Source organism: Stegodyphus dumicola, chromosome 6 (assembly GCF_044657685.1).
Source record: "Stegodyphus dumicola isolate Sdum_Otavi_A_Nest chromosome 6, ASM4465768v1".
NCBI classification, from domain to species: domain Eukaryota; kingdom Metazoa; phylum Arthropoda; class Arachnida; order Araneae; family Eresidae; genus Stegodyphus; species Stegodyphus dumicola.
In genome coordinates, this window is record NC_140773.1 from 62596644 (window position 1) to 62621076 (window position 24433).

At 34.3% G+C, this 24433-nt stretch overlaps 1 protein-coding gene and 1 long non-coding RNA gene across 6 annotated transcripts in view; both read left to right on the top strand.

The window, feature by feature from the left end:
- The first annotated feature begins 859 nt into the window (after positions 1–859).
- LOC146996763 (uncharacterized) lies at positions 860–4113 on the top strand. 2 transcript variants are annotated; one of them, XR_015041465.1, is made up of 2 exons: positions 860–1119; positions 3773–4113. It is a non-coding gene; the product is annotated as an uncharacterized LOC146996763 (long non-coding RNA). The 2 variants fall into 2 exon arrangements; XR_015041464.1 differs by lacking the exon at positions 3773–4113 and adding an exon at positions 1978–2902.
- A 589-nt stretch (positions 4114–4702) lies between these two features.
- The window catches only part of LOC118182538 (metalloendopeptidase OMA1, mitochondrial-like), an 84198-nt gene continuing 64467 nt past the window's right edge, over positions 4703–24433 (top strand). The window contains exons 1-2 of one of the 4 annotated variants that reach the window (XM_085818404.1): positions 4703–5191; positions 17675–17763. In XM_085818404.1, the coding sequence (XP_085674530.1) occupies positions 4824–5191; positions 17675–17763 (457 nt within the window). In that variant the 5' untranslated portion in view covers positions 4703–4823. Of the gene's footprint in view, positions 5329–17674; positions 17764–24433 lie in introns of all 4 variants that reach the window. The other 3 variants (XM_085818405.1, XM_085818406.1, XM_085818407.1) reach the window with 3 other exon arrangements.

Sequence of the window (24433 nt, forward strand, 5' to 3'; positions counted from 1 at the left end):
GCTCTTCCCCTTCGTCTTAAATGGGAGAAGGGCTTCTTTCTTGGTAGAGACCGCAGTTCATTTGCTAGTAGAGAGGAAAAGGAAGAATTTTTGCTCCTTGAAATTAGGAACACATAAGAAGTGGATCGATTCTTTCTTTTACTTAATAATTTATTTCTTTTATAAAAATTTCAACATTTATATTTAAAAATTGTATCACTATTGCAGGAAAGATTGTTCCTTCTAAAGCTTATTTGTGCATTCCTGTTTCGTTGCTAGTTCTTTTGTTTGTTTGTGTGTGTGTGTGTGTACCTTTTAGAACAGCAGCAGACGAACGCACCATAAATGTTTGGAAAAAATCACGAAACGTTATGAAACGATAACAAAAGCAGGATCTTTCTTTTACTTAATAATTTATTTCTTTTATAAAAATTTCAACATTTATATTTAAAAATTGTATCACTATTGCAGGAAAGATTGTTCCTTCTAAAGCTTATTTGTGCATTCCTGTTTCGTTGCTAGTTCTTTTGTTTGTTTGTGTGTGTGTGTGTGTACCTTTTAGAACAGCAGCAGACGAACGCACCATAAATGTTTGGAAAAAATCACGAAACGTTATGAAACGATAACAAAAGCAGGATCTTGGAAGCCGCAGCGATTCCTAGAAATAACAGTACAGAAACAAAATTTACATGATGTGATCAAGAAAAATCAACTTAATAATTTCCACGCAAGATTTTAATAAGGCTGAGCCTTAGACTTCAACAATCATATATATACAAAAAGAGTAAAAAAATATACCAAATCTCTGATATTGTGTTGCTTTGTTGTTGCTGTATCTCGTGGTAGAAGCAAGCATTTTTTGCCTTGTATTTCATAAGGCTCCTATAAACCAGGCTGAATCATCAGGCATTCGCGCTCCCAAGTGGGAGATTTAATGGCGGCTGAGTGGTTAAGGTGCAACAATTTTTTGTGTTTTTTTTGTGTAAAATGGGCGGATGTACAGCTATTAATTGTTCAAATCATTCACGGAAAGGTCATACATTGGTAAAATTTCCTAAAAATGAAGAAAGAAGAAAAATATGGGTAAATAATTGCCGAAGAGACAATTGGAAACCTGGTCCAGGCGCTGAACTTTGCTTAGTAAGTATAATGTTAATTACGCCTTCATTTAGAGTTTATATCTTCTCTGATGTTTATAATGTGCAAGTAAAGTGAAATTCTTGTGTACAATAACCTGAGTATCTGCTAATTTCTGTAATAATAGCTATAATTAAATTAGTCTAGGGTTAATGTACCCGTCGCCAAACATCGCCAATGTAGATGTTTTGAATATGGAAAAGAAATTTCTCTTCTAATATAAAGCGCGGATTTTGTTTTCCTGTGCTAATTGTGGAATTTATACTAATGTAACATGAAAATCATTAGCATATTGAAATTTATTAAAAAATAAATAATAATTTGGAAAGTCAAGATAAAATCTGAATGTTTGCTAAAGATATATGTAACATTATACTATAGTTGCAATATCGTTGGAATGATATATAATTTTTTCTTTATTTTATAATCACTATTGTTAAAAAGTTAGATGAGTTGTTTATGCACGGTGCCCACTACTGTTTCTTGGTTAAAATAACTTCCAGAATTTTGACATTGACATCTGAAGTCAATAGAATAAATTGAATAGTGTGAGACAAAATATATATAATCTGACTTCAATAATTGCAAGGATTGTGCAAGTTTATTTATAATCACAGTATTATACAATTTGGCAATGGAGTAAAGATTTAGAAATGAATGCAAAAATTCAAATTAGTATTTTCTTGTTTCTAATTATAGAAATATAGTCTATTTTCCAGTATAAAAGTTTTACTTAAAAGTATGGGAAAGCAGATTTGTTTCATGCATGATCTTTATAATACTGGTATGAAATGAATGAATTTTAATCTGTAAACAATTTTTTGTTAATATTGAAATGCGTTTCTTTGGGTACATTTTTAGGCACTTGTGGATCATGTCAGACAACATGCAATAGAAAAAAGATGTCCGTGTGCATAAATTTTCCCATTGTGTTACTTCATTTTATCTAAATTTCAAGGATAATTCTTTTCATTTTTATATGGCATGTTATCAGTATAAAGGCTAGTGAAAATAAATTGGTATGTGTATCTGTTTTTGAAGTGTAATGCTTAAATAAAAAGATGGTGTGTGTTTCTTCATTTAAACAAAATTTCAAGGATAGTATTTTTCAGTGTTGTACGGTTTGTTATTTCTCAATGTAAAGTGTAACAAGGGGAAAAAAAACTGGTATGGTATATCTGTTTTTTAAGCATGATAATTTTATTTATTTCTTTAGTGATGCATATATATAGAGAGAAGGTGTTTGGTCCAACTGAAGTTATAATAAATCTAATTTTACTAGATCTCTCCCTCCCCTCAGGTGTAGAAAATTTTCAAGTGCAGAAAGTTTATTTGCAGAATTAATTCATTTCTGATAAACTTATTATCATTAATTTTTTATATAACATGTTATTAAGTTACACATTTGACTACTGTGTAATAAAATTGTATTTAGGGCAAAAAATTAACTATAATTTTGCATCTGGTGACTAATATCATATGCTTCTAAGAATATTACTTTAACTTTTTCCATAATTTTTGTATTTTAGGAACATGAAACTGTTATTTTGATATACTTAAATAATAAAAGTGTGTATCTGAATCAATTAATGGATACAAATATTTTACAGTTATTTTTAGAAGATATTTGCCATATCGCTTCTAATAATTCATAAAGTATGTTAAAATATAGGTAAATAATTTGGTGCAGAATTCAAATTTAGGGTTTAAAATATAGTGAATCATAAGACTAAATGATTTTTATTGTCATGATTTGCCTGGGCTTAAGAATGTACTTTTCGCCCGGTGGAAATTGTCATCAAACTGTCCTGAACAGGCTTTTTGTTGATAATAACTTCCAGGCTTATCAGTACCTCCTTTTGAGTGGAGGGTATGCAAATATAGTACCCAATTTAAATTACATTGTGATTGTAATAATATTGTGGTATGAAATAAGTGATTATAATTACAATTTAGGTAATTGCATTGTAATTATATTACATTGTATCTGTGAACTCTTAATTTCATTACTTTATGCAATTATGTTGTAAGTGCATAATCTAATTGCAATAATATAATCTATTCGCAATTACAAAATAATTATAAATGCAGTTACATCTTAAATAGAGGCCATTTTAATACTTTTAAATTTTCGCAAGATAACTTCCCATTAAGGTTCATTTGGAGGAAACTATGCAAATATTAAAAAAGAAGTTATGCTAAATTTACATATTTTGTACAGTACTTTCTTGTTATAATGCTGTTCAATATATCTTCAATACTTTTGTAAATTTAACGACATTCTTTGCAATCACTGTGGTGCTTTAAAAAGAAGTTTCTTAGTTATGCTTTCTAATAAGAATGGGTTTAAAATTAAGTATTATGTATAATAACTAGCAGTTAAAAAAACTTGACTGCATGAAAATGCTGTTGCTGTGTAAAATAAAAAATAAGCTTTCTTTTATGCTTTGAAATGAATTACATGTGGTTAAGTCGTCCTTTTACAATTTAAGAATGTGGTTAACACACATTCTTAAATTGGACAGGTTTTATCTAAATTATTAGTATAAAATATATAAACTATGAATTATTTTGTAACATAACTCAAATTACAAAATTCATTCTATATACGTTCAAAGTTATTATCTTTTATGGAATAACTGTTTTTTTAATTTAGGTAAAAACTGGATTTTTAGAAGTATTACAAATACAATGCAACACAAAGGTGATCTGATTGAAGAGGAAGGACTTTTTATTACGGTTTCTAGTTCGTATTTATATTACATTTGATGAAAAGCATCCAAAACACAGAATGCTGTACTTTCTTCTTCCATATTATGTTATGAAATATTTCACACATTTAAAAGAAAGTGTTTCTTCAGAATCTTGCACAATTATTTCCATGTACCTCAGACTTAAATGACAACATATTCTTAAGTTATTTTTTTAGTATGAATTTACAGTGTTTTTATGGAAATTTTTGTTAAAATGTCATTAAGATAAATTTATTTGCACACTCTACGCTTTAACTATTTCCCCATTTGACACTATTGAAAGTTTTTATTCATATCTTATTTATTATAGTCTGCTAACGAAACTGAAACATCTAAAGAATAAGTTATTTTGAATATGTTTACAAAATATACGCGAAATTTGTATTTAAGTGAAAACGTCTATATACTATTCGAGAATTAATAAATTATCCGAAAAGTTTATATGCGCTGAATACCGCGCGTCTATAAAATAAATCTTTAAAAAAACAGCAGACATTCAGCCAGCGTGTGCGATAAACGCGCCAAAATTGGCAGCGCGTTCACTCCCTCGCCAAGAGAGAAACGTTGGTGATTCAGCCTGGTTTACAGGAGCCTTAGTATTTCATGTTTGGACACCCCCTTTTTATTTTTTTAACGTATTATTATTATTATTTTAATTTTCAGTATTAGCTTAAAATTAAACTAACTAACTAGGTTTTTCAATTGCTATCAAGCAGGAAAACCAGTCTCCTTTTTTTTTTTTTTTTTTTACTTTATCAAATGGTACGAAATTATTTTTCTCTCAAACAAAATTCCTTCGCCTCTAAAGTTTGATTTTTCGTCCTACGGGCAGAAAGACATAGCGGCTGCAAAACACGACATTTATATATGGGAAAATTTGTGTGCTACAAATCAAGTTAAATTACATTTTAACCAGTTTATTATACTTTTTATTAAACTTCTTCTAAAGGAAATATGCTGTTCTTAAAATACGCCCCTTTTTTATTAGATAAGATTCACATTTCAAGAAGCATATGTGATGGAAGTTCAAATCACCTGATAAAAAGTATTTCTTCTATAATAACTACTAGAATACAGGAAAACTGTTGCAGTAAAATAGCTATTCGAAATGTGATAAACCGAAACAGAAATACAATATTAAATTACGGTAAATTATATTCTCGCTTTATAAGCAAAGATCAAAATTTATGTTTTGCAGAAAAAAATCTAAAACGTGTACAGTGCTGTCGTTATTTTCATACGTCTGAGCGTCGAAATGCGCACCCACTTGTATGGATTGTTTTTAGACCACTTTTGAAGCTCATGGCTGTGCTCACTGGAAGGTGAGAAAATGTACGTAGAATAATTGCAGGGATTGTACAAAATAACGGAAATAACTTTGAAGAACGTATTACGAACTTGTGTGACGAGTGTCATCTTTTGCTTTTAGAATGGAACAGGTACATGGAAAGTTTGGTAGGTTAGTAATATTTGCTTTGTTGTATCATTCTTAGTGTGAAAATTTCTACAGTTCTTTGAGAATACTGGACTAGGATAATGGGATTTCATTCAAACCATGATGGAATATGCTTAACATTATGAAGCGGGGCATAATAATCTTGAGGTAACACCATGCTGAAAGTAATTATCTGCAGAACTTAGTATTGTCAGTCAAAACAGTTACCAACTTAGTATTATTCATCCATCCTTCCAAAATAACAGGTATACGTAGATGTGGGCAGGATATCAGAATTACACTATTGGGCACAAAGGTATAGTCTTGCTGCACTAACTGGTGGGATCAGTTGAAAACCACAGTGTAATCAACAAAAATATAATTGAATTGCTGTAATGCTTTGCTATAGGAAGAAAATAGTCTGGCTTGTAATGTGCAGTGTTCTTCACATGTCCATATTATGCATGAACATTATAACCTATATGTTTCCTGAGGTGGCAAAGCATGTAAAAGATGATTCATTCGACCTATGTATATTTTTACATTGATCATCATTCATTTTATTCACATGGTACTACTTCGGTCATGGTTCTGTATTCATTTGTGACACAAGGCATTTTCTAGTATTTACCATCAGTAATTTCCTTAAGCAATTCTCATTGCATTGTCTGAATTAAAAATCAGTTTTGCAAGTGCATGTTAACCTTCTGTATCTGCATTTGTTGCAGTGTTCATCTCTGAAAAAACAATCTTCTTAATATCTTCATGGCTTTTAAAATTGTGTTTTATTTTCTTCTTATAATTATATGTCACAAAGTGTGTTTTGCCATGAACTATGAATTTTATGTTATCTTGAAATAAGACACAGTGTTTCATATTCATAATAATTTGGGATTAATTTCACTGACTAGATCAGCACTTGAGCTGGGTCCTCTTTGGAATTCTGTCAGATTTTTCATTTTACCTTTATTTTATTGTAATTTTCTAAACCTCAAGTTATCTAATCTTTTTATTGCCAAAGGCCTTCTCTGAGTATGCACCTGTGCTTCCTGATTTATGCCTTAAAACCTTTCATAATAGTTTTAAATGCATAAGCATTGCCATTCTGAGGCAGGATCATTGGCTAATCCTTGGAATATGGTAACAGGTATTTTGCGACATTTTTGTAAGTACGATAAAGGTTATTAGCTAGGACTTTAGCAGTGTACATGGATAAAGTCAAGAGTGTGCACAAAGCCATTTTTGTGCAATTCTGGGACTTTTTTTTAAGTGAAAATAGGTCGACGTGTACATGGATACCGTGTGTGTGCAATTCAAAAACGCGGCAAGCAGTGGGCGATTCTGCACTTTCTCCCAATTTCGCACTTAATCTTCATCATGATTAAGCACTTTTGTTCCATAAAAGTTCTAGCATAGGCGAAATTCGGCTAGCAGATTGTTGGATAAAATGTTGAGTTTAAAAAAAAAAAAAAAAAAAAAAGCCTTTACTTCGTGTAAACAAAATGGCGTCCAAAAAAAAAAACTAGCATGTTGCTGTAGCAGGGTTGGTCGCCAAAAAACGCCAAGTTACCATAATCCGAACATTAACCGGATCATTTACTGGAATATGTAAAGATCTATCAGGTTCTGCCATCTAGTGGCTATTTCAAAGGAAGGTCAAATTTTTCTAATAAGTCACCCTTGCAGGTGGATACCATAACAGAGTCGTTTACTTCTGTTACTTATCCAGATTTAGATATTTTTTTTACTTCCAAATTCAGAGTTCTGTGCAGAAATCGTATTGTAACGACACTGATCTGTGACCATTGCAATACTCTGTTTTGATTAGAAAGTTAGGTTCCCTTAGTCAATGTCGGTTCTGATTCAGCTTACAAAATTATTGTTCTGAACTTGGTGGCTAGTGCATCATGATGCTGAGGCAGCCTATGGAATAGATTTGGCCAAATCATATCATTGGCATGTCCAGTTTCATTACAGTGTCGCACCTGCTTTTTATCCCAGTTTGACGGGTCTAATCCTCAAAGCCAGTTCTTGTCCTGAAGTTACAGATCAAACTTACTAACTTCCCTTACCTATATTGTTCTATTGACTAGAGGCTGTTAGAGACTTTCTGTAGATGGTATTTATGTATTAGCATAACTGCCTTATTGTTTAACAATTCTTTACAGGAGAAAAAAGGGATTCAGTGAATTTTCAGATTGCAACTTACAATGGATATGGTTATCTAAAGAAGTGTTATGTACATGGTTGCCAGAGTTTGGCGATTTCTACTAAGGTAGTTGCGAGAATATATAACTACAGTCAAAAGTCGTTAATTCGGACACCCATAATCCGGAATGATCTATAATCCGGACCTCAAAGCTAAAAGCTTTCTGTGCATGCGCCGCATTGGCACATGCGCAAAGGCGTTTCACGCGTGCGCGTAAGACCTTGACTACTGCGCATATGCGTGTGCGCAAGTGCAGAATACGTTTTCGCCTGCGCGTTTAATGTTAACGGACGGTGTAAGCTAAAATTATCTAATTATCTATTTAAGTTAATGTTAATGATTGCGTTGTTCCTTAATCTTCGAATTGGATCCCGCTTATTATTTTTTGCAGACTGTAAGAACAATTTTATAAAAGTAAACTTGAACTTTCGATTATGTTAAATAGAATTTCCGATGCTGGAACTTCCAAAGGATCTACAAAACGAAAGTATGTTTCGATGTCCAACAAACAAAAAGTGGAATTGCTGCAAAAAATTGATAAAGATATGAAGAATGTGACAGAGAGGTTAGTGAAAACGAAACAGTTTCGATTGACAAGTTAGTCAGTATTCTCGGCACAGCAATTAACGGGACTTGAACAGCGGAACTTTGTAACTGAACAAGAATTTATTTCTGTTTATAGAATTAAAGAGAAAGTATTATCACATAAAACGAAGCAACTTAAACAACTTACATTGAAAGAAATGTTTAATAAAGTAAACAAATAAATATTAAGCCTTTTTTTTTTTGTAAATTTTGATACCCTTTAGATCATAATTGTTCTTTATTTCATAAATTACGGTTTCATATTTTTAATTTTAGAATTTCTGCATGCGATCTTACGAGATTTAAACTGACGATCTATAATCCGGAAAAATCGATAATCCGGAATCGCCGAAGTCCCGACGAGTCCGGATTAACGACTTTTGACTGTATCCTGTAGATATGGATTACAGTCTGGTATGAAATTCATAATGTCTTCCTTGGATTTGCAACAGTTCCACAGGAGTTTGCCAGACAGATATAATGTATTCATACATAAGTTTAAGAATATAGAATTACATAAAAAGTGTTGGTTAATTTTATGTTTTGCTCTAATTTTAGCAAGAATAAAATTCTTTTCTTCAAGTATGGTGTTTCTATTTTTTTGTACAATCCCTGTACACAAGATTAAAACATAATTTCTTTCTTCCATATATAATTTTTAATTGAATTTATTTGATATTTTTCAGGACTTTTTGGAATAGATTGATCTTATAAAGCTGTGTATTTTTTTTATGTAATTTTGATTCCTTTTCCACTTCAAATATAATTGTTAAGTCCATCATCACTAAGATTTCAATAATTTAGTTAATTAATATTTAGTTAATAATTTAGTTAATAATAATCTCTAATTTCATGGTTCTGAGAAATTTACTTTGCAGTATAATTAGTCTAATATAAGATAAGAAAAGTTCTAAGTAACTGTATGCAGCTGTCATTATTTTGGGAATGAATCCTTATGTCAAAACTTCAGATATATGACAGTTTTATTTTCATCACCTAATATAAATATAAAGAATGTTATCTCACTGAAATGTATATATTATATGAATTTTTGAGTCGAGAAATGCTTTAAAAATTTATTACTTGAAATTTTTGTATGTATATCGAAATTGTATAATTGGGTATGTATGAAAATAAAACTGCATAAATTATAAAAAATTAATGTCAAGAAATGATTAAAAAATATTTATGCTTATTAACCTGTAGGGATTAAATCAGAATATCTTAGTTTAAGGATTACATATTTTTCATAGAAAATTGATGTCAAAGTCATGTCATTTTAAGTTTTTAAAATTTGATCAATTATTTGGCATTACTTTTAACTGAAGTTTTTATATAATATGTTATTCTTAAATGCATTTTGAAAAGTAAATAACATAAGTTTTGTTATTCAAGAAAAGATTATTCTGTGCAAAAGATTTTTATGTGTGTATGTGTGTGGTACACCTTTTTTGTTGCTCTTAAATATAATACAATAGACACTTAATATACACTGCTGGCCATCATAAATGCAACACGCTGAAGGAAGCATGCAAATAACATGAAATTTACAACATGCATTATCAGAGGGGAGATATGCAAATGATTAGAATTTCAGCGCAGATGCACATTGTGCACACCTGTGGCGCCACTTCAAAGCGCTATTTAAGACTTGGAGTTTTGGACGATTTCAAGTTTGGCAATTGTGTTTTTCTTGTGGTATTTAAAAAAAAAAAAAAAAAAAAAAAAAAAAAAAAGATCAATTATGCCTTGTAGTAAACAGCGATCATTGTTTGATCAAGTATCCGAGTTCGACAGAGGAAGTATAGTGGCCTAGGATTTGGCGATTGCCTTCATTTTAATGACTCCTAAATGTCCTTGGTGTAACTCTTTGAGAATTTTAACTCAGAGTTTTTTCGGAACAACTACCCTCTGACCACTCATTATACAGTCATCTTATAAGGTGTACTCTGCTTCCGTACCTTCCAAACTTTCTCCAGATTTTAATTTCATATAAAGACTATTTAATTCTTCATCAGCTCGTGTTTCCCAAGCTATCTCCCTAGCTGTTACAGGAAGAGTTTCAATTTGGGAGAGTTGGAATATTTCAACTCATCCTTAATGCTTAAATCTTCAGACTTAAGAGGCAGGCGCGACAGGCAGTCAGCATTACCGTGTTCCTTGGTATTTCGATACACAATGTCAAACTGTTATGCTTGCAATATCAGTGCATAATGTAAGAGTCAGGTGGCTGTGAGGATAGGAAGTCCTTGAAGATTTGAAAATAGCCACTAAAGGTTTATGATCTGTCACCAGAGAAAAGCGTCTCCCCTTTAGATATAGATAAAACTTTTAGATATAGATAAAACAGCCCAAACAATTGACAATGCTTCTTTATCGATTTGGGCGTATTTCTGCTCTGTGTTAGTCAGTGTACTTGATGCGAATGCTACAGGCCTTTCTATTCCATCAGACAAAACATGCGAGAGCACTGCCCCAAGACCTACCGGAGATGCATCAGTAGCTAGCATTAATGGTAATGTCATTAAAACTCTGTGTGAACAAATTTCCTTTTTTTTTTTTTTTTTCAAAAGCTATTTGGCAATTTGTTGACCAACTCCATTTAACATCTTTTTTTGTTAAATTATTTAAGGGATGTGCCAAAGTTGCCAAATTAGGGCAAAATTTGGCATACAAATTCACTAATCCCAAAAAGCTTTTGATGTCTTGGACGCCTTTCGGCATAGGGGCATTAGCAATTGCCGAAATCTTTTCATCCGTTTTATGCAATCCATCGGCATCAATTTTATGCCCTAAAAATTTAATCTCATTTTGAAAAAAATTACTTTTAGTTAAGTTTAATTTTAAGCCGTGCTCCTTGCATTTTTTGAAAAATATTTCCAATGCTTATGAGACTGATCATCCGGTCCTGTCACTAGAGCATGATCCATAACAATTTTAATTCCTTCAATCTCCTGAAATAAGCCCTCAACATAGCGCTGCCAAATAGCTGGGGCAGCATTTAATCCATACATTAAGCATTTGCAAATATACAACCCCTTATGCGTATTTATTGTTAATAATCGTTGGCTCTCCGGATGCACCTTCATTTGTAGATAAGCATGACTGAAATCAAGTTTCGAGAAATTTTTACCTCCATTAAGGCATGAAAATATTTCTTCGAGTTTTGGTAATGGATGCTGTGGCACTTCCAAATTAGAGTCATAGAATAATCAGCACAAAGCCTAATGGAACCATTAGATTTAACAATTGGCACAACTGGTGTGGCCCATTCTGAAGTTTCAACCCTCTCAATGATACCTTCTTTCTCAAGCCAATCAATTTCTGATTCAACTCTATTTTTTAATGCGAAATGTACCGGTCATGATCTACAAAATATTGGTTGAGTATTAGGTTTCAAATTTAGTTTTACTTTGTGATTGTTAATTTCACCTAATTTACCGTCAAAAATTTCCTTATACTCCTCAAGCAGTTTTTTTAAATTCAATTCACTAGAAGTTTTCAATGTTTTGATGGCATTCCAATCGAGATTGATTTTATACAGTCATTCTCGGCCGAAGATTGTGTCCAAATTTTCCTTCACAATGTATAAATTTAAAACTAATTTTTGACCTTGGTATTCAACTTTAACAGGAACATATCCTAAAGGTACCACCTTATCACCCCTGTAAGTTTTAAAAACTAAATTTGTAGGCTGAATCCTTTTATTGGAAATTTTTCTAAATTTTTTTATAGACATTACCAAAACTGTTCCCCCAGTATCAAGTTCCATGCTAATTGGTTTGTTTTCAATTTTAACTTGAACCATTATTGGTGGTCTTTTTGGCTCTTCCTCCCTTAACATGTGCGTTCTGGAGTTAAATCCATAGATGGGGATCTCATTTTTCGAATCATAATCATTACTTGCCTCAACATTCTTTCGTTTAACCTGTCTGTTTTTCCTAGACAAATAACACGCCTTTTCGATATGTCCAATTTTTTTACAAAAGCGGCATTCACTTGTTGCAAATCTACAATTGTTTTATTGTGATTTGCTCCTAAGCAATGCAAACAAGTTTCATTTTTACCTTTATTATTCTTAGCAACAAAGTTTTGTTTCCGCGATTTGGACTAATTTTACTTGGTTTTAAGAACCTTCAGTTCTACGGAATTTCCTATAATCTCATTTGCACCCTTAACTGCATTTTCCATCGCCAAGGCTATCTTTAATGTTTTCTCTAAATCGATATCATCTTCCTGAAATAATCAATCTAAGATATTACGATCACGTAGACCACTAACGAAAACATCCCTTAACATTGTATTTAGCATATCCTCTTTATATTCACAAGGAATCGCTAACGAACGTAATTCAGTAAGTACTAATTGATTCCCCCACATGCTGTTTTCTATTAATAAACATGTGTGTATTATTAAAGCTTTAGGATTTAAATGATCCTTAAGAACCTTTTTTAGTTCCGTAAAATTTTTATCGGAAGGATTATCCGGAGAGAGTAAATTTTTCAACAAATTATATAATTTCGCATTCAAGCTTGAGATCAGAACTTTCCCAGGTTTTGCCTCTGGAACATTTTGAATGTCCAAAAAAGCCTCAAATCGTTCTATGAACGAATCAAAATTTTCTACCGTTTCATCGAACTTATCAAAAGAAACAGAAATTTTGTCTTGTTTATGTTCCGATTTCTCTTGCAATACGACCATTAAAGCTTCATTCTGCTTCAGTTCTTCAATTAACTTCTCCATCCTTTCAAAATAAAAATCAAATAACTTTCCTACTTTTTGCAGTTTTCGGGGAATCCCTAAATCCAAGTTTCGTTTTGCTACTACTTACGCTTGTAACCGAGTGCGCCGAGTCGGGAACGATTTTCTTCTCACACAGCCTCGTCGCCAACTTGTTGTGTCTAGCGGTGTGGGTTCAGTGAAGTGCATGATGCAACCAAAACAGATTACTTCATGGCACAAACATTTATTTCTAACTAACTCATAAGACAGCAGCAATGCGCTATTTACGCAGTTACATTACATTCTACTCTACTCTCGTTCACAGAGGTTCTCGGGTATAAGAGTACTGATACTCTAGAAATCAGATGCTACAGAGAGTGTGTATTATCTTTCAGGGCAATTGATAGTAGTGTTGGACGAAACCAAACAACTGTAATGCAGATATGTGACCGTTGGATGCAGATTGGTACGACGGACCGATCTGTTCGATCGCATCCATCTCAGTGCACCACTTCACATGATAACAGGAACATGGCGCGCTGGCAGTGATGGATCGCTCAGTCACATCACAAACCATAGCACAGCACCACATTCAGTCTGTAACGCATCATCCGGTGTCTGCGCGTATCATTTGATGCCGTTTACAGCAGAGTGGTCTGTCCGCAAGACGTCCATTGCTTCGTCTACTCTTGACACAGAACCACAGATGTCTCCGTCGCCAATAGTGCGATGAAAGAAGGATGTGGATGGCAGAATGGAATGAAATTGTCTTTACTGATAAGTCGCGCTTCTGTCTGCAACACCACGATTGTCGGATTCGAGTCTGAAGACACCGTGGAGAGAGGATGCTGAACAGCTGTGTTATGGACTGCCACACTGGTCCTGCACCAGGTATTATGGTATGGAGCAGTATTGGATATCACTCTCGCACTCCTCTAATACACATTGCCGGTACTTTAAACAGCCAGCGCTACATCTCTGAGGTGTTGGAGCCCAGTTGTCCTTTCTTACCTTCAGGCCTTGCCCACAGCCATATTTCAACAGGACGACCACACGTGGCACGCATTGTCCAAGGGTTCTTCGTCAATTGCCAGATTGAATTGCTTCCCTGGCCGGCTTGCTGTCCGGATCTTTTGCCGATAGAAAACGTGGTCCATGGTTGCTGAACGATTGACCCAGATTACATCCCAAGCTGCCACACCAGATCAACTTTGGCAACATGTAGAAGATGCTTGGTCTGCTGTACCCCAAGAACACATCCAAAGTCTCTTTGAATCAATGTCGAGGCATGTGGCAGAGATGATCTCCAACAATGGCGGCTACTCTGGCTACTGATTCTGGAAGGAACCACACTTCACAAGAAATCTATAAATTTAATCATTTGATATTTGGTCAACATGTTATCTACTAAATAAATTTTGTTGTGATATCTCTTGTCTTTCTTTGTGTTGCAATTTGGGTGGCCAGCAGTGTAAATATTTAAGGAAAATATTATGTTATCTTGCCAGTTTGATGCAAGAGATTTTCAGTCTTGCATTCCATTCCACGTATTTCTACTGCCACTTTCTTAGCCACTTTAGCATATATCTAGCTATGCTGTCCATTTCCAAATTTATTATCTGTCATTTTTTTCCAAATGGATTTTGTTGATCTGTTTAGCCTCCTTTGTCATGGGTCTTTGTCATTGCCACTTTTTGGGTATTTCATGGCTGACATTTTTAAATTAAAGGTATTTAAATTCTGTTTAAATTATATGCATTTGTATTTTTAATTATATATATATTATATATATATTTATCTTCTGCATTTGATATCCTCTACTGTAGGCTTTATTTTTTAGTATAATTTGGCATTGGAAATTATATGTAGCAAAAAAATTGATACTTTTTTATTATCTACAGTCCCACTGAAAAGTTATGAACTTTGTAAAGCAAAATATCAGAGTTTGCCCTAACTCAGCACTGTGTGCAGAAGATGATAAAGATTGCCAAAGAACAGTTGAAATTTCAGTGTACACTCCAATGAAAGACTCCAGAGTAATGAAAATAAAAGAGATCAAGCTTCACAGTTTCATTATGATTTGTTATGATAAAAACAAATTTACTCAGTTCAAAAATGAATAATAATCAGAAACATAACTGTTGGATTCCAAAATCCACATGTACTCAAACATGTGTGTGTGCTATGTGCTAGGTGAATGATCATAAAAATAGCTTTGGTGACATTGCAGGCTGCTACATAAATCCATGTTGCAAACATGGATGTCTCATCCATACTTTCTTGGGGCTGTTCGGTGAGAGTGAAAGTAATCTGGTGGGAGTGAAAAGTGCCAAAAATTCTTCAGACATATATAGAGATATTTTGTCTGAATAATTTTCTCTTATCATTAATTTTTAAGCTTCTGATTCTGTGTAAAAGTTGTATATAGAGTTTAAATTAATGTAATTAATAGAGTTATACAGTACAAAGTCTGTAATCTGGACGCCCACAATCCGGAATGATCTATAATCTGGACCTCAAAGCTACAAACTTTATGTGCATGCATAAATGCATAATGCATTTATGCATGCACGTTTAATGTATAACAGACGGTATAAGCTAGGCTAAAATTATCTAAGACATTTCAGTTAATGTTGCAGGTTATGTTGTTCCTTAATCTTCTAATTGGATCCGGCTTATTATTTTTTGCAGACTGTTAGAACAATTTTATAAAAATTAAGCTTGAACTTTCGATTATATCAAAAAGAGTTTCCAATTCTGGAGCTGCCAAAGGATCTACAAAGCGAAAGCATGTTTCTATGTCCATTAAACAAAAAGTAAAATTACTGCAAAAATGGATAAAGCCCTATCCGTCTCAAATTTATGGGAGAAGTATGGCATTGGAAAGTTCACTATATATGACACAAAGAACTTTTTGAATTTTTTGTGGAAGCATCTTAAACAACTTGCATTGAAAGAAATGTTTAATAAAGTAAACAAATAAATATTAAGCTTTTTTTGTAAATTTTGATATCCTTTACATCATAATTGTTCTTTATTTTATAAATTACGATTTCATATTTTTAATTGTATCGTTTCTGCATGCCATCTTACCAGATTTAAATTGATGATCTATGATCAGGAAAAACCCCTAATCGGAATCGCCGAAGTCCCGATGAGTCTGGATTACGGACTTTGTACTGTAATTGGAAACTAGTAATTATTAAGCTATAGTTAAGGCATTTTTTATTTAATACAAGTTGCATTACCGTTCATTTGGATTGATATTTTATCCTTAGCAAAATTACAGGGTTACAAACTCAAGATTTACTGCACAACCAAAAGTACATTCGAAATTGTGGGCCCATTACTGAGACCTCTTTCTGAATTTGAATGTTGATTGGTTACCAGTGGTATTCTATATGTATGATCACACAACTATTACACGTATGACAGAATCAGTGAATAATGGCTTTACACTTACAGTTAAATACAGTTTTTTCTGTAAGATGGATGTGTGCACATAATGGGCCTCGTCCTTCACACTGATGATGAATGCAATAAGAATATGTATTTCTGCCCTCTTGGGGATAAGCAGCAGATAATACTAGAGTGCTCCCTTACATGTTCCGTAATGTAACAAATGTCCAATAAAATGCACTCATGCTCTGGGTTGCAGCCCTTCAACACAACAATTAGTCACATCGACATTCACAAGAGGGACTCAGTTGCAATAAACCACATCCTTCATTACTACAATCTTGAATGCTGGCAGTGGACTGTGAGTTATTTAATGACCAGCCTAAGCTGTCACTGAGAAACAGATCTAAATATTAGCCACAGAACTGTGAGAGCATATTTGATTGTGCAGTATGATCATGAGTTCTCATCCCTTTGGAATTCTCTCTCTAAGTTACATCTTTCAGTTGGGCCAAAAATAACAGCTTCACATGTATATTAACTAATGGTGCTACTGTGCTGCAGCATTAACCAGAATGTCAAGCTGGCCTCTTTTAGTTTATACTGGCTTTCATGTTACCATGGAATTCAAGACTTACACTGCCAAAATTAAAACTGGTTTGCATTATACATCCTTAAGTGCATAAGTGTTATTGTTTTTACTCCTTATTTGTTACATTGTTTTTTTATTTGCCATTTATTAGGTCCAGCTACTACTGTGTATATGTGAATATGTGCTATATCTATAGCAAAATTGAGGTACTCAAATCATCGTAAGATGGCCATATCATCCACAAACCTAGAAAGTATATCCCGCTTACAGGATGTTATTCATGTAAATTATTATAAATTAATTCCTGAGAATGGGAGTTAATGTAGAAGGCTAATTCAAACAAAGCTGGTAATATATATGAATATCTGTATGCTTAGATTATTTTAGGCAACTTTTACAAAACTGGAATCCAGGAATTCCATACCTTGTTTTCCTTTCCACCTGATATTTCCCAGCCCCCAGGTATTTCAAGCTGTTTTCTGAGTTGGGTTACTTGCTTCAAATTAACTGGAAAAATGTTTATTTAGTATGTTAAAATACTGATTGTACTTTGAAAGTTAGAAAGAATAGTAGGCTCGATTATAAAGTAATAAAAATAAAATGGTGAATTTGTATTCTTAAGTGTCTATGTGAGTATGATCCTTACCAGTCTACTTGAGTGAAAAATTTCATTTTAGTTTAAAAAAAAAAATCTGTTACTATTTGGATATATTAATAGCAGTTTCCAAGAGTAATTAAATATACGAAACGTGTAAGTAATAAGTTATAAAACTGATTAGATGTATGTTTTTCTGCTTTTTCTTGTAATGTTTGTTCAAAATACATTGTTTTATTCCCTTTCATTTGTATATTTCTAATTTTAGAGGTTTTAGGAAATGGTGGAGAGATTTACCACCTAACAAGAAGAAATATTTCTTGAATGTGATAAAGGAAAACAGAAGAAAAATTGGAAGTAAGAATAATGTATAAACTTATTTAATACTGTGATATTGGGAGAGATGTACAATGTGCAATTAATTCCATGCATTCAAAATTACATAAAATCTGTGATATACGAGGTTTGGGGCCGGATCACAAAACGTATATGTGTCGTGTGGAAGTTCTGCAGGCATAGTGTGTATGCAGAACAACATTAGGCTCTGTGGTAGCGAGGGCTCTGAAATCAGTCAGTTGGTGAGTGTCGTGCGAGATGGAAGTAACCCCTGTTGAGCAGCACGCTTACATCAAAATAGCCGTTCTCCAAGGGAGAAATGTGATGGAATGTCATAGTGAATTAGTAGAAGCCCTTGGGAATAATGCCCTTTCATATCGTACAGTAGCACGGTGGATAAGAAAGTTTCAGTAAGGACGTGTGCCAACCAGTGATGAGCAACGTTCGGGACGACCAGTAAGTGTGTGGTCGGACTTAATACGTGCCATCATCGAGCACCTCTTGGATGAAGACAGACGATGGATGTTACTGGAGTTAGAGAGGGCAAGTGGCATCAAAAAACGCACCGTCCACAGGATATTGCGTAATGAGCTACAGCTATGCAAAATTGCTTTGCGGTGGGTACCGCATGCACTGACAGAAGTTTAAAGGTGGGTGCGCCATACAATATGTTCCGACTACTTTGCACGCTGGCAACAGGACAGCGATCAATTCTTGTCACGAATAATCGCCATCGATTGGGCCAGGGCATACGAACTGAAGCGTCAGTCCACGGAGTGGCAACATCGTGGATCACCAAGGCAGCAGAAGGTCTGTCAGAATCCTTCCACAGTCAAATTGATGTTGATCATCGCATATGACATCAGGGGTGTCATTGTTTGCCACTTTGTTCCTTATGGCAGAACAGTGACCGCACAGTACTACAGGGACTTCCTGGTGCGACAGGTATGACATGGCGTTTGGGACAAACGTCCGGATCTTGTGGACAGTGCAATAATTCTGCACAACAATGCAAAACCCCATAAAGCAGAGTGTGTACGGCAGCTACTCCGACGTTGGGGATGGGAAGAATTGGAGCATCCACCTTACTCTCCTGACCTTTTGCCCTGTGACTTTGATCTCATTCCCAAGATTAAGGAACCAATACGTGGTAGGCGGTTTGCAACACAAGAGGACATTGCTAATGCTGTGCGCCAGCAGATGACCCGATTCACACATGGTGCGGCAAATGCTGAGGCAGATGGTATTCAGTGCCTCCCACATCATTGGCAGCGTGTGGTGACAGTAGCAGGGGACTACATCGAGGGTCTTTAGGCCCAGGTTTGTCACGTAAACTTTATGTGTATTGTGTTGTCATTCTTTTGCATGGTGAAGGCCATATTGCCCTGTATACTACCATAATAAATTCGTGTGTTATGATATTTCAGTGCTATTCATTGTCTACACATGTAGTTAAGACCTTGTCCTTTCATCTGTATATGTCACATTTTCCAACTGGACTGGTATCTTCAAGAAAAAAAATAGTTGCCATGACTTTTGCCCCAACCTACGTATATTTTCATCAAATATAAGATACTGAATATGATATGTCATATAGTATCAGTACACCAACAAAAATATACAGAATTTATTCTGTAATGAAAAACTATTTAGAGGTATCATATAAATTTTAAATAATGAGATAAAATATTCTAGGTTGACAGAATCAAACTACCTTTAAACATAAATGAAAGTGCATGAGCTTTCGCAGGCGACCCATCTGATTCATTAGCTGGGGATAGAATGTATAGTTTCATCACATTTATCATCTTTATTTTTAGTTTTCACTGGGTTGTACTCAGAATTGGTGTCAAGATGTATGAAAGAGTGAAGGGAAAGTCTCTCTTCCAACATGGCTTGATGGTTATTTCAAGCATATCTCTAATTTTGAGGCATTTTTGTTGTGAGGTTTCATCAGGATTTCAGCCTTGTCCCATTCCATTATTGAGTGTGGATGCTCAGTGAAGTATTTGACTGAAGATATGCTCTTTAATTGATAAAGTGATTGGCAGAGAGCTTGGAGATTATTTTATGTTTGGCAATTCGTATTGGTAGACTTCTGGATGCTGAGCCAATATATTGAGTTTCTTTGCTTCTATTTTTTGTTGTGAATTGGAATGTGTGTACATACACAAGAAGCATCTCCTGTGGTGATGTCTGATTTATCTGATCTTAACAATTTCCAGATGGATGGAATTTTGATAATGGCAAGTTTATAACCAAATCTTTTAAACTGAGCATATGTGTGGAATAATTGAGTAGTAGGGAAAAGTTATGGTAAATTTGCTATTATATGATATTGTTACAAAATGTCCAGCTGTGGTAAGATACCTTCCCCGCAAAGGTTTAGGGTTGCCAGAAAATGGCTAATGGGAGGCAGGGTTGCCACATTTAGCAATAAAATTGGCAGTGCCATAGACGGATGGAGAACCTTTTGGAACAAATTCTTACTGGTTTAGCCCAGAATGTTCTCGAATGCAAGCCAAAAGCTATATAATCCCTGCTGGTACGTGGAGAGTTAGTCCGTGCTGAGTCAGTGTCTCGTCTAGCGAGTCAATCGTGAGTCAGTGAGAGTCCATCAAATTGATAGTCAGTTAGTGATTTCCGAGTGCATCAAGAGAGTCTTTTAGTGTATCGTGAGTTAGTGCATCATTGAGTTTCATCTTAGAGTGCGTTGAGCTTCGGGAATGACTGTACCGAGTCAGGAGCTGTACTCTAGTGCATCACGAGTTGTAGCGTGCTGAGTCTTAAAAGTACGTAGAGTTCTGAGAACGATCGAGGAGAGTCGGGAGCTGTACTCGGTTTCTTTGCCGGGAAGCTATCTGCACTTTTATAGCCTGATAATCTGAAGGCTGTGTCGCTGATTATTTCAGCATGTTTATAGTACAGTACAAAGTCCGAAATCCGGACTCGTTGGGACTTCGGCGATTTCGGATTTTTCTGAATATTAGATCATTAGTTTAAATCTAGTAAGATTTCATGTAGAAATTATAAAATTAAAAATATGAAATCGTGATTTATGAAATAATGAAGTATTTATGATCTATAGGGTACCAAAATTTACAAAAAAAAAAAAAAAGCTTTATATTGTAATTTATTAACAGGGCTGGGGAGTCAGTAGGAAAAATGACTGACTCCGACTCCTGGAAATTTAATGACTTCGACTTCGACTCCGACTCCCTCAAATGGGCCTATTTCATAATCTTTAGTCTGTCAAATAGCTCTTTGACAGTGAAAATTCCTTTTTTCCTTTCTTAAATTCTTAATAGTTTCGACACGACAATTAGCCAGAAATTAATTCATTTCCATTCACTAGTATTTTCAAAATAATTTTAACAGAAGGTTTCACTCAAATAAGAACTCCACAGAATACATCCCTTAAGAATTCCGAGTCCCACCCACTACCATAAATTACTTCACCAAAGTCTTACCGACTGATATGCCCCTGCTGCCGCTAAGAATTTTTCGGAAACACTACACTTCTGAGTCAGACGCGAAGAGAACACTTTGCCCACTCCCCACTAGAAAGAACGTAAGTTAATTAATACTTTTCCTGGCCCTTATATCTTCATGTACATTCACTTTTCTTATTATATTTTTTATTTTAATATTATTTTTTATTTTTTTTTTGCAAAGTTTGCATTATTTATCTTATATTTTGTAATTTTCTAATGTTTATATCAACTACTTTGAATTCTACTTCATAATGACAATTTCCAATGTTTAATTTTTACAAATAATATTGAACTCAAATGCATAAACACGAGAGTGTCGGGGGACGGTTACTCGAGCTTTATAGAAATTGACTGCAGAAATTGCTTTTTCACTCAAAATTGAATTGGCTAAAATGCATAATAGGAATAAGTTCTTTGAATATCAGCATTGGCTTATAATCCCTTCTATTCACGGAAATATTTGGCCTGACTTGAATTGCCGGTTTGGCTTAACCTTATTGCTCAAATGAAGACGAAACACCTTCGTATTTATTTATTAGTTATTGTTCATTGAATGGGAGTTGGTTTGTTCCCCTTGAAAAGTCAACTAATTTACGGTCAATGACAATGAATACATGCATTTAATTTATTCCTTTTACAATTGAAATTTTGTTATTGATGATTTAATTCCAGTCCCCGTTAAAACATTTTTAACATTTTACTTTCAAGTTACTTCAAAACATCTTTCACAATATAACTTACTAGTATGGATTCAATCTTTTAAGATAATCCTACTATTATTAAGCTTAGATAATATAATCAATTCATAAATTTTTTAGTAAATAAATTATTATTAACTTACTTTGCAGCAATTGCGCAAGTAGTAGTATTTTGTTTTCACACTAAATGAATTTAAGATCATACGACATATATATATGTAAACATATACACATGGGTTACAGCTTATTTTTTTAATATAAAAGAAGTAATAGATGCTGCAGGGGAAGAATTCATGGCATAGCAAATTATTTATATTAATTGGCATTTATTATGAAATGGAAACCTGGCATTAGTTATTTCTAAGAAACAGTATAGCTTCGACAGGATTTTCTTTGTTGGAGGGCCATAGATACAATTTGATAAATGTCAGAGCTGAGAAGAGTCTTTCCACACTAACTTGAGTAGAAGGAAGAACTGTTACTGTTAGGGCTACTTCATTTAACTTTTCAGGATAGATTTTTAGAACTTCTAAAAGAGGCATCTTGCAAGCGCAATCATATATTTTTCTATTTCTTCAAAGGCCGTGTAGAAATCTTGTTTGTATTTTCTCATTTTTATATCTAAAGCTCTCATTCGCTTTGCCTTAGCCTTTTCAATATTATCCAAAAATATTTCTCAAAATCTAATTCATCAGTGGAAAAGGATGATAGACTCAATTGCAATGTCTGCAGTTTGACTGTCCTGATTCGAATTCTTCAATTGTTCTGAGAATAATTTCATTCTTAATGAAAGTTCATAGATGACTTTCTTTGCCTTTTTAACTTGTTTGTCATCCAAGAAAATTCTGTGTTTCGGATCTACATATATTGATCCCAGCAAGTTCTCATTGTATAGCAAACTAGTTTCTCTTTTCTTCATTGAAGAAATGATTCCTTCTGCAATAAACAGTCCATTTCAAAAAGAACAAACATCCCATTCTCTCCTCCTGTCAATTCTTCAGATTGCAGCTTTTTTGTGGCTATATATGGTATAGAAAGAAGGGTTTCCAATTCTGCAAGATCATTCCACAGTCTTTCTGTTAGTGAAATATTAGGGTTATCTACATCTCCTAAAAAAGTTCTTAATTCTTAAAACTTCTTTATCATAAAATAAATGAGGCACGTCCAGAAAGTAAGTTCTGTTTCAATTTATCTCCGCTGTAGCTCTGTGATCGCAGTTCTGCACATGTGCAGTAGACGCTCTGTATCAAGGAGAATAAACGTGCGCCATTTGGAGATCGCTGTCAGTCACGTATGCTTTGTTGTGCATGTTTACAATGTCGGTGTTGATTGAAAATCCCACCGCTTGTGAAATCAGATCTGTGATTCGTTTTCTGAATGCAAGGAAAGTGAAACCTAGTGAAATTTATAGGCAAATTTGCGATGTTTATGGACCAAAAGTGATGAGTGATTCAATGGTGAGAAGATGTTTCTGAAAGTTCAATGACGGACGTAGTGATGTGCATGATGAAGAACGAAGTGGGCGTCCATCTTTGGTTACAGAAGAACTGGTTCACACTATTGATGACAAGATCCATGAAAACCGAAGGTTTACAATTAGTACTCTCGCTATGGAATTTCCCCAAATTTCACGATCACTAATGCATGAAATTGTTACCGAAAAACTGAAATTTCGTAAACTTTGCTCATGTTAGGTACCAAAGATTCTTACTGAGCAACACGAAACAAAATGGATGGGTAGTGCACTTCAGTTTTTGACCCGTTATGCTGAAAGTGGCGAAGAATTTCTGACACAGATAGTCACAGGAGATGAAATTTGGGTTTCTTACGACACCCCTGAAAGTAAGCGGCAATCAGTGGAATGGAGGCACACTTCATCCCCAGCAAAGGTTAAGCCGAAGCAAATCTTGACACCTCGAAAAATGATGTGCACAGTGTTCTGGGACTGAAAAGGCATCTTACTCATTGATTTCTTACCGCATGATCAAACAATCAGAGCAGATGCTTATTGCGAGACACTTCGGAAATTGCGCCGTGCAATACAGAATAAGCGCCGAGGATTGCTGTCAAAAGGTGTTGTTTTTCTTCACGACAACGCACGACCACACACTGCAAATGTGACGAAAAACCTCCTTCAGGGATTTGGCTGGGACGTGTTTGACCATCCTCCATACAGCCCTGACCTCGCTCTTAGCGACTTTCATCTGTTCTTACATCTTAAGTCTTTCCTTGGCGGTCAACACTTCAACAATGACGACGAGCTGAAAGAAACTGTTTCCAACTGGTTGAAGACACAGGTGGCAAATTTCTATGAAGAAGGCATACAAAAACTTGTGCCACGCTATGACAAATGCCTGCAATATTTCGGCAGTTATGTGGAAAAGTAGTTTAAGAGTTGTTGCATTTTAGGCAATAAATAACTTTTCTGAAGCTGTACACAATTTACTTTTATTACCAAACGGAACTTACTTTCTGGACGTACATTGTATGTACTTCCTT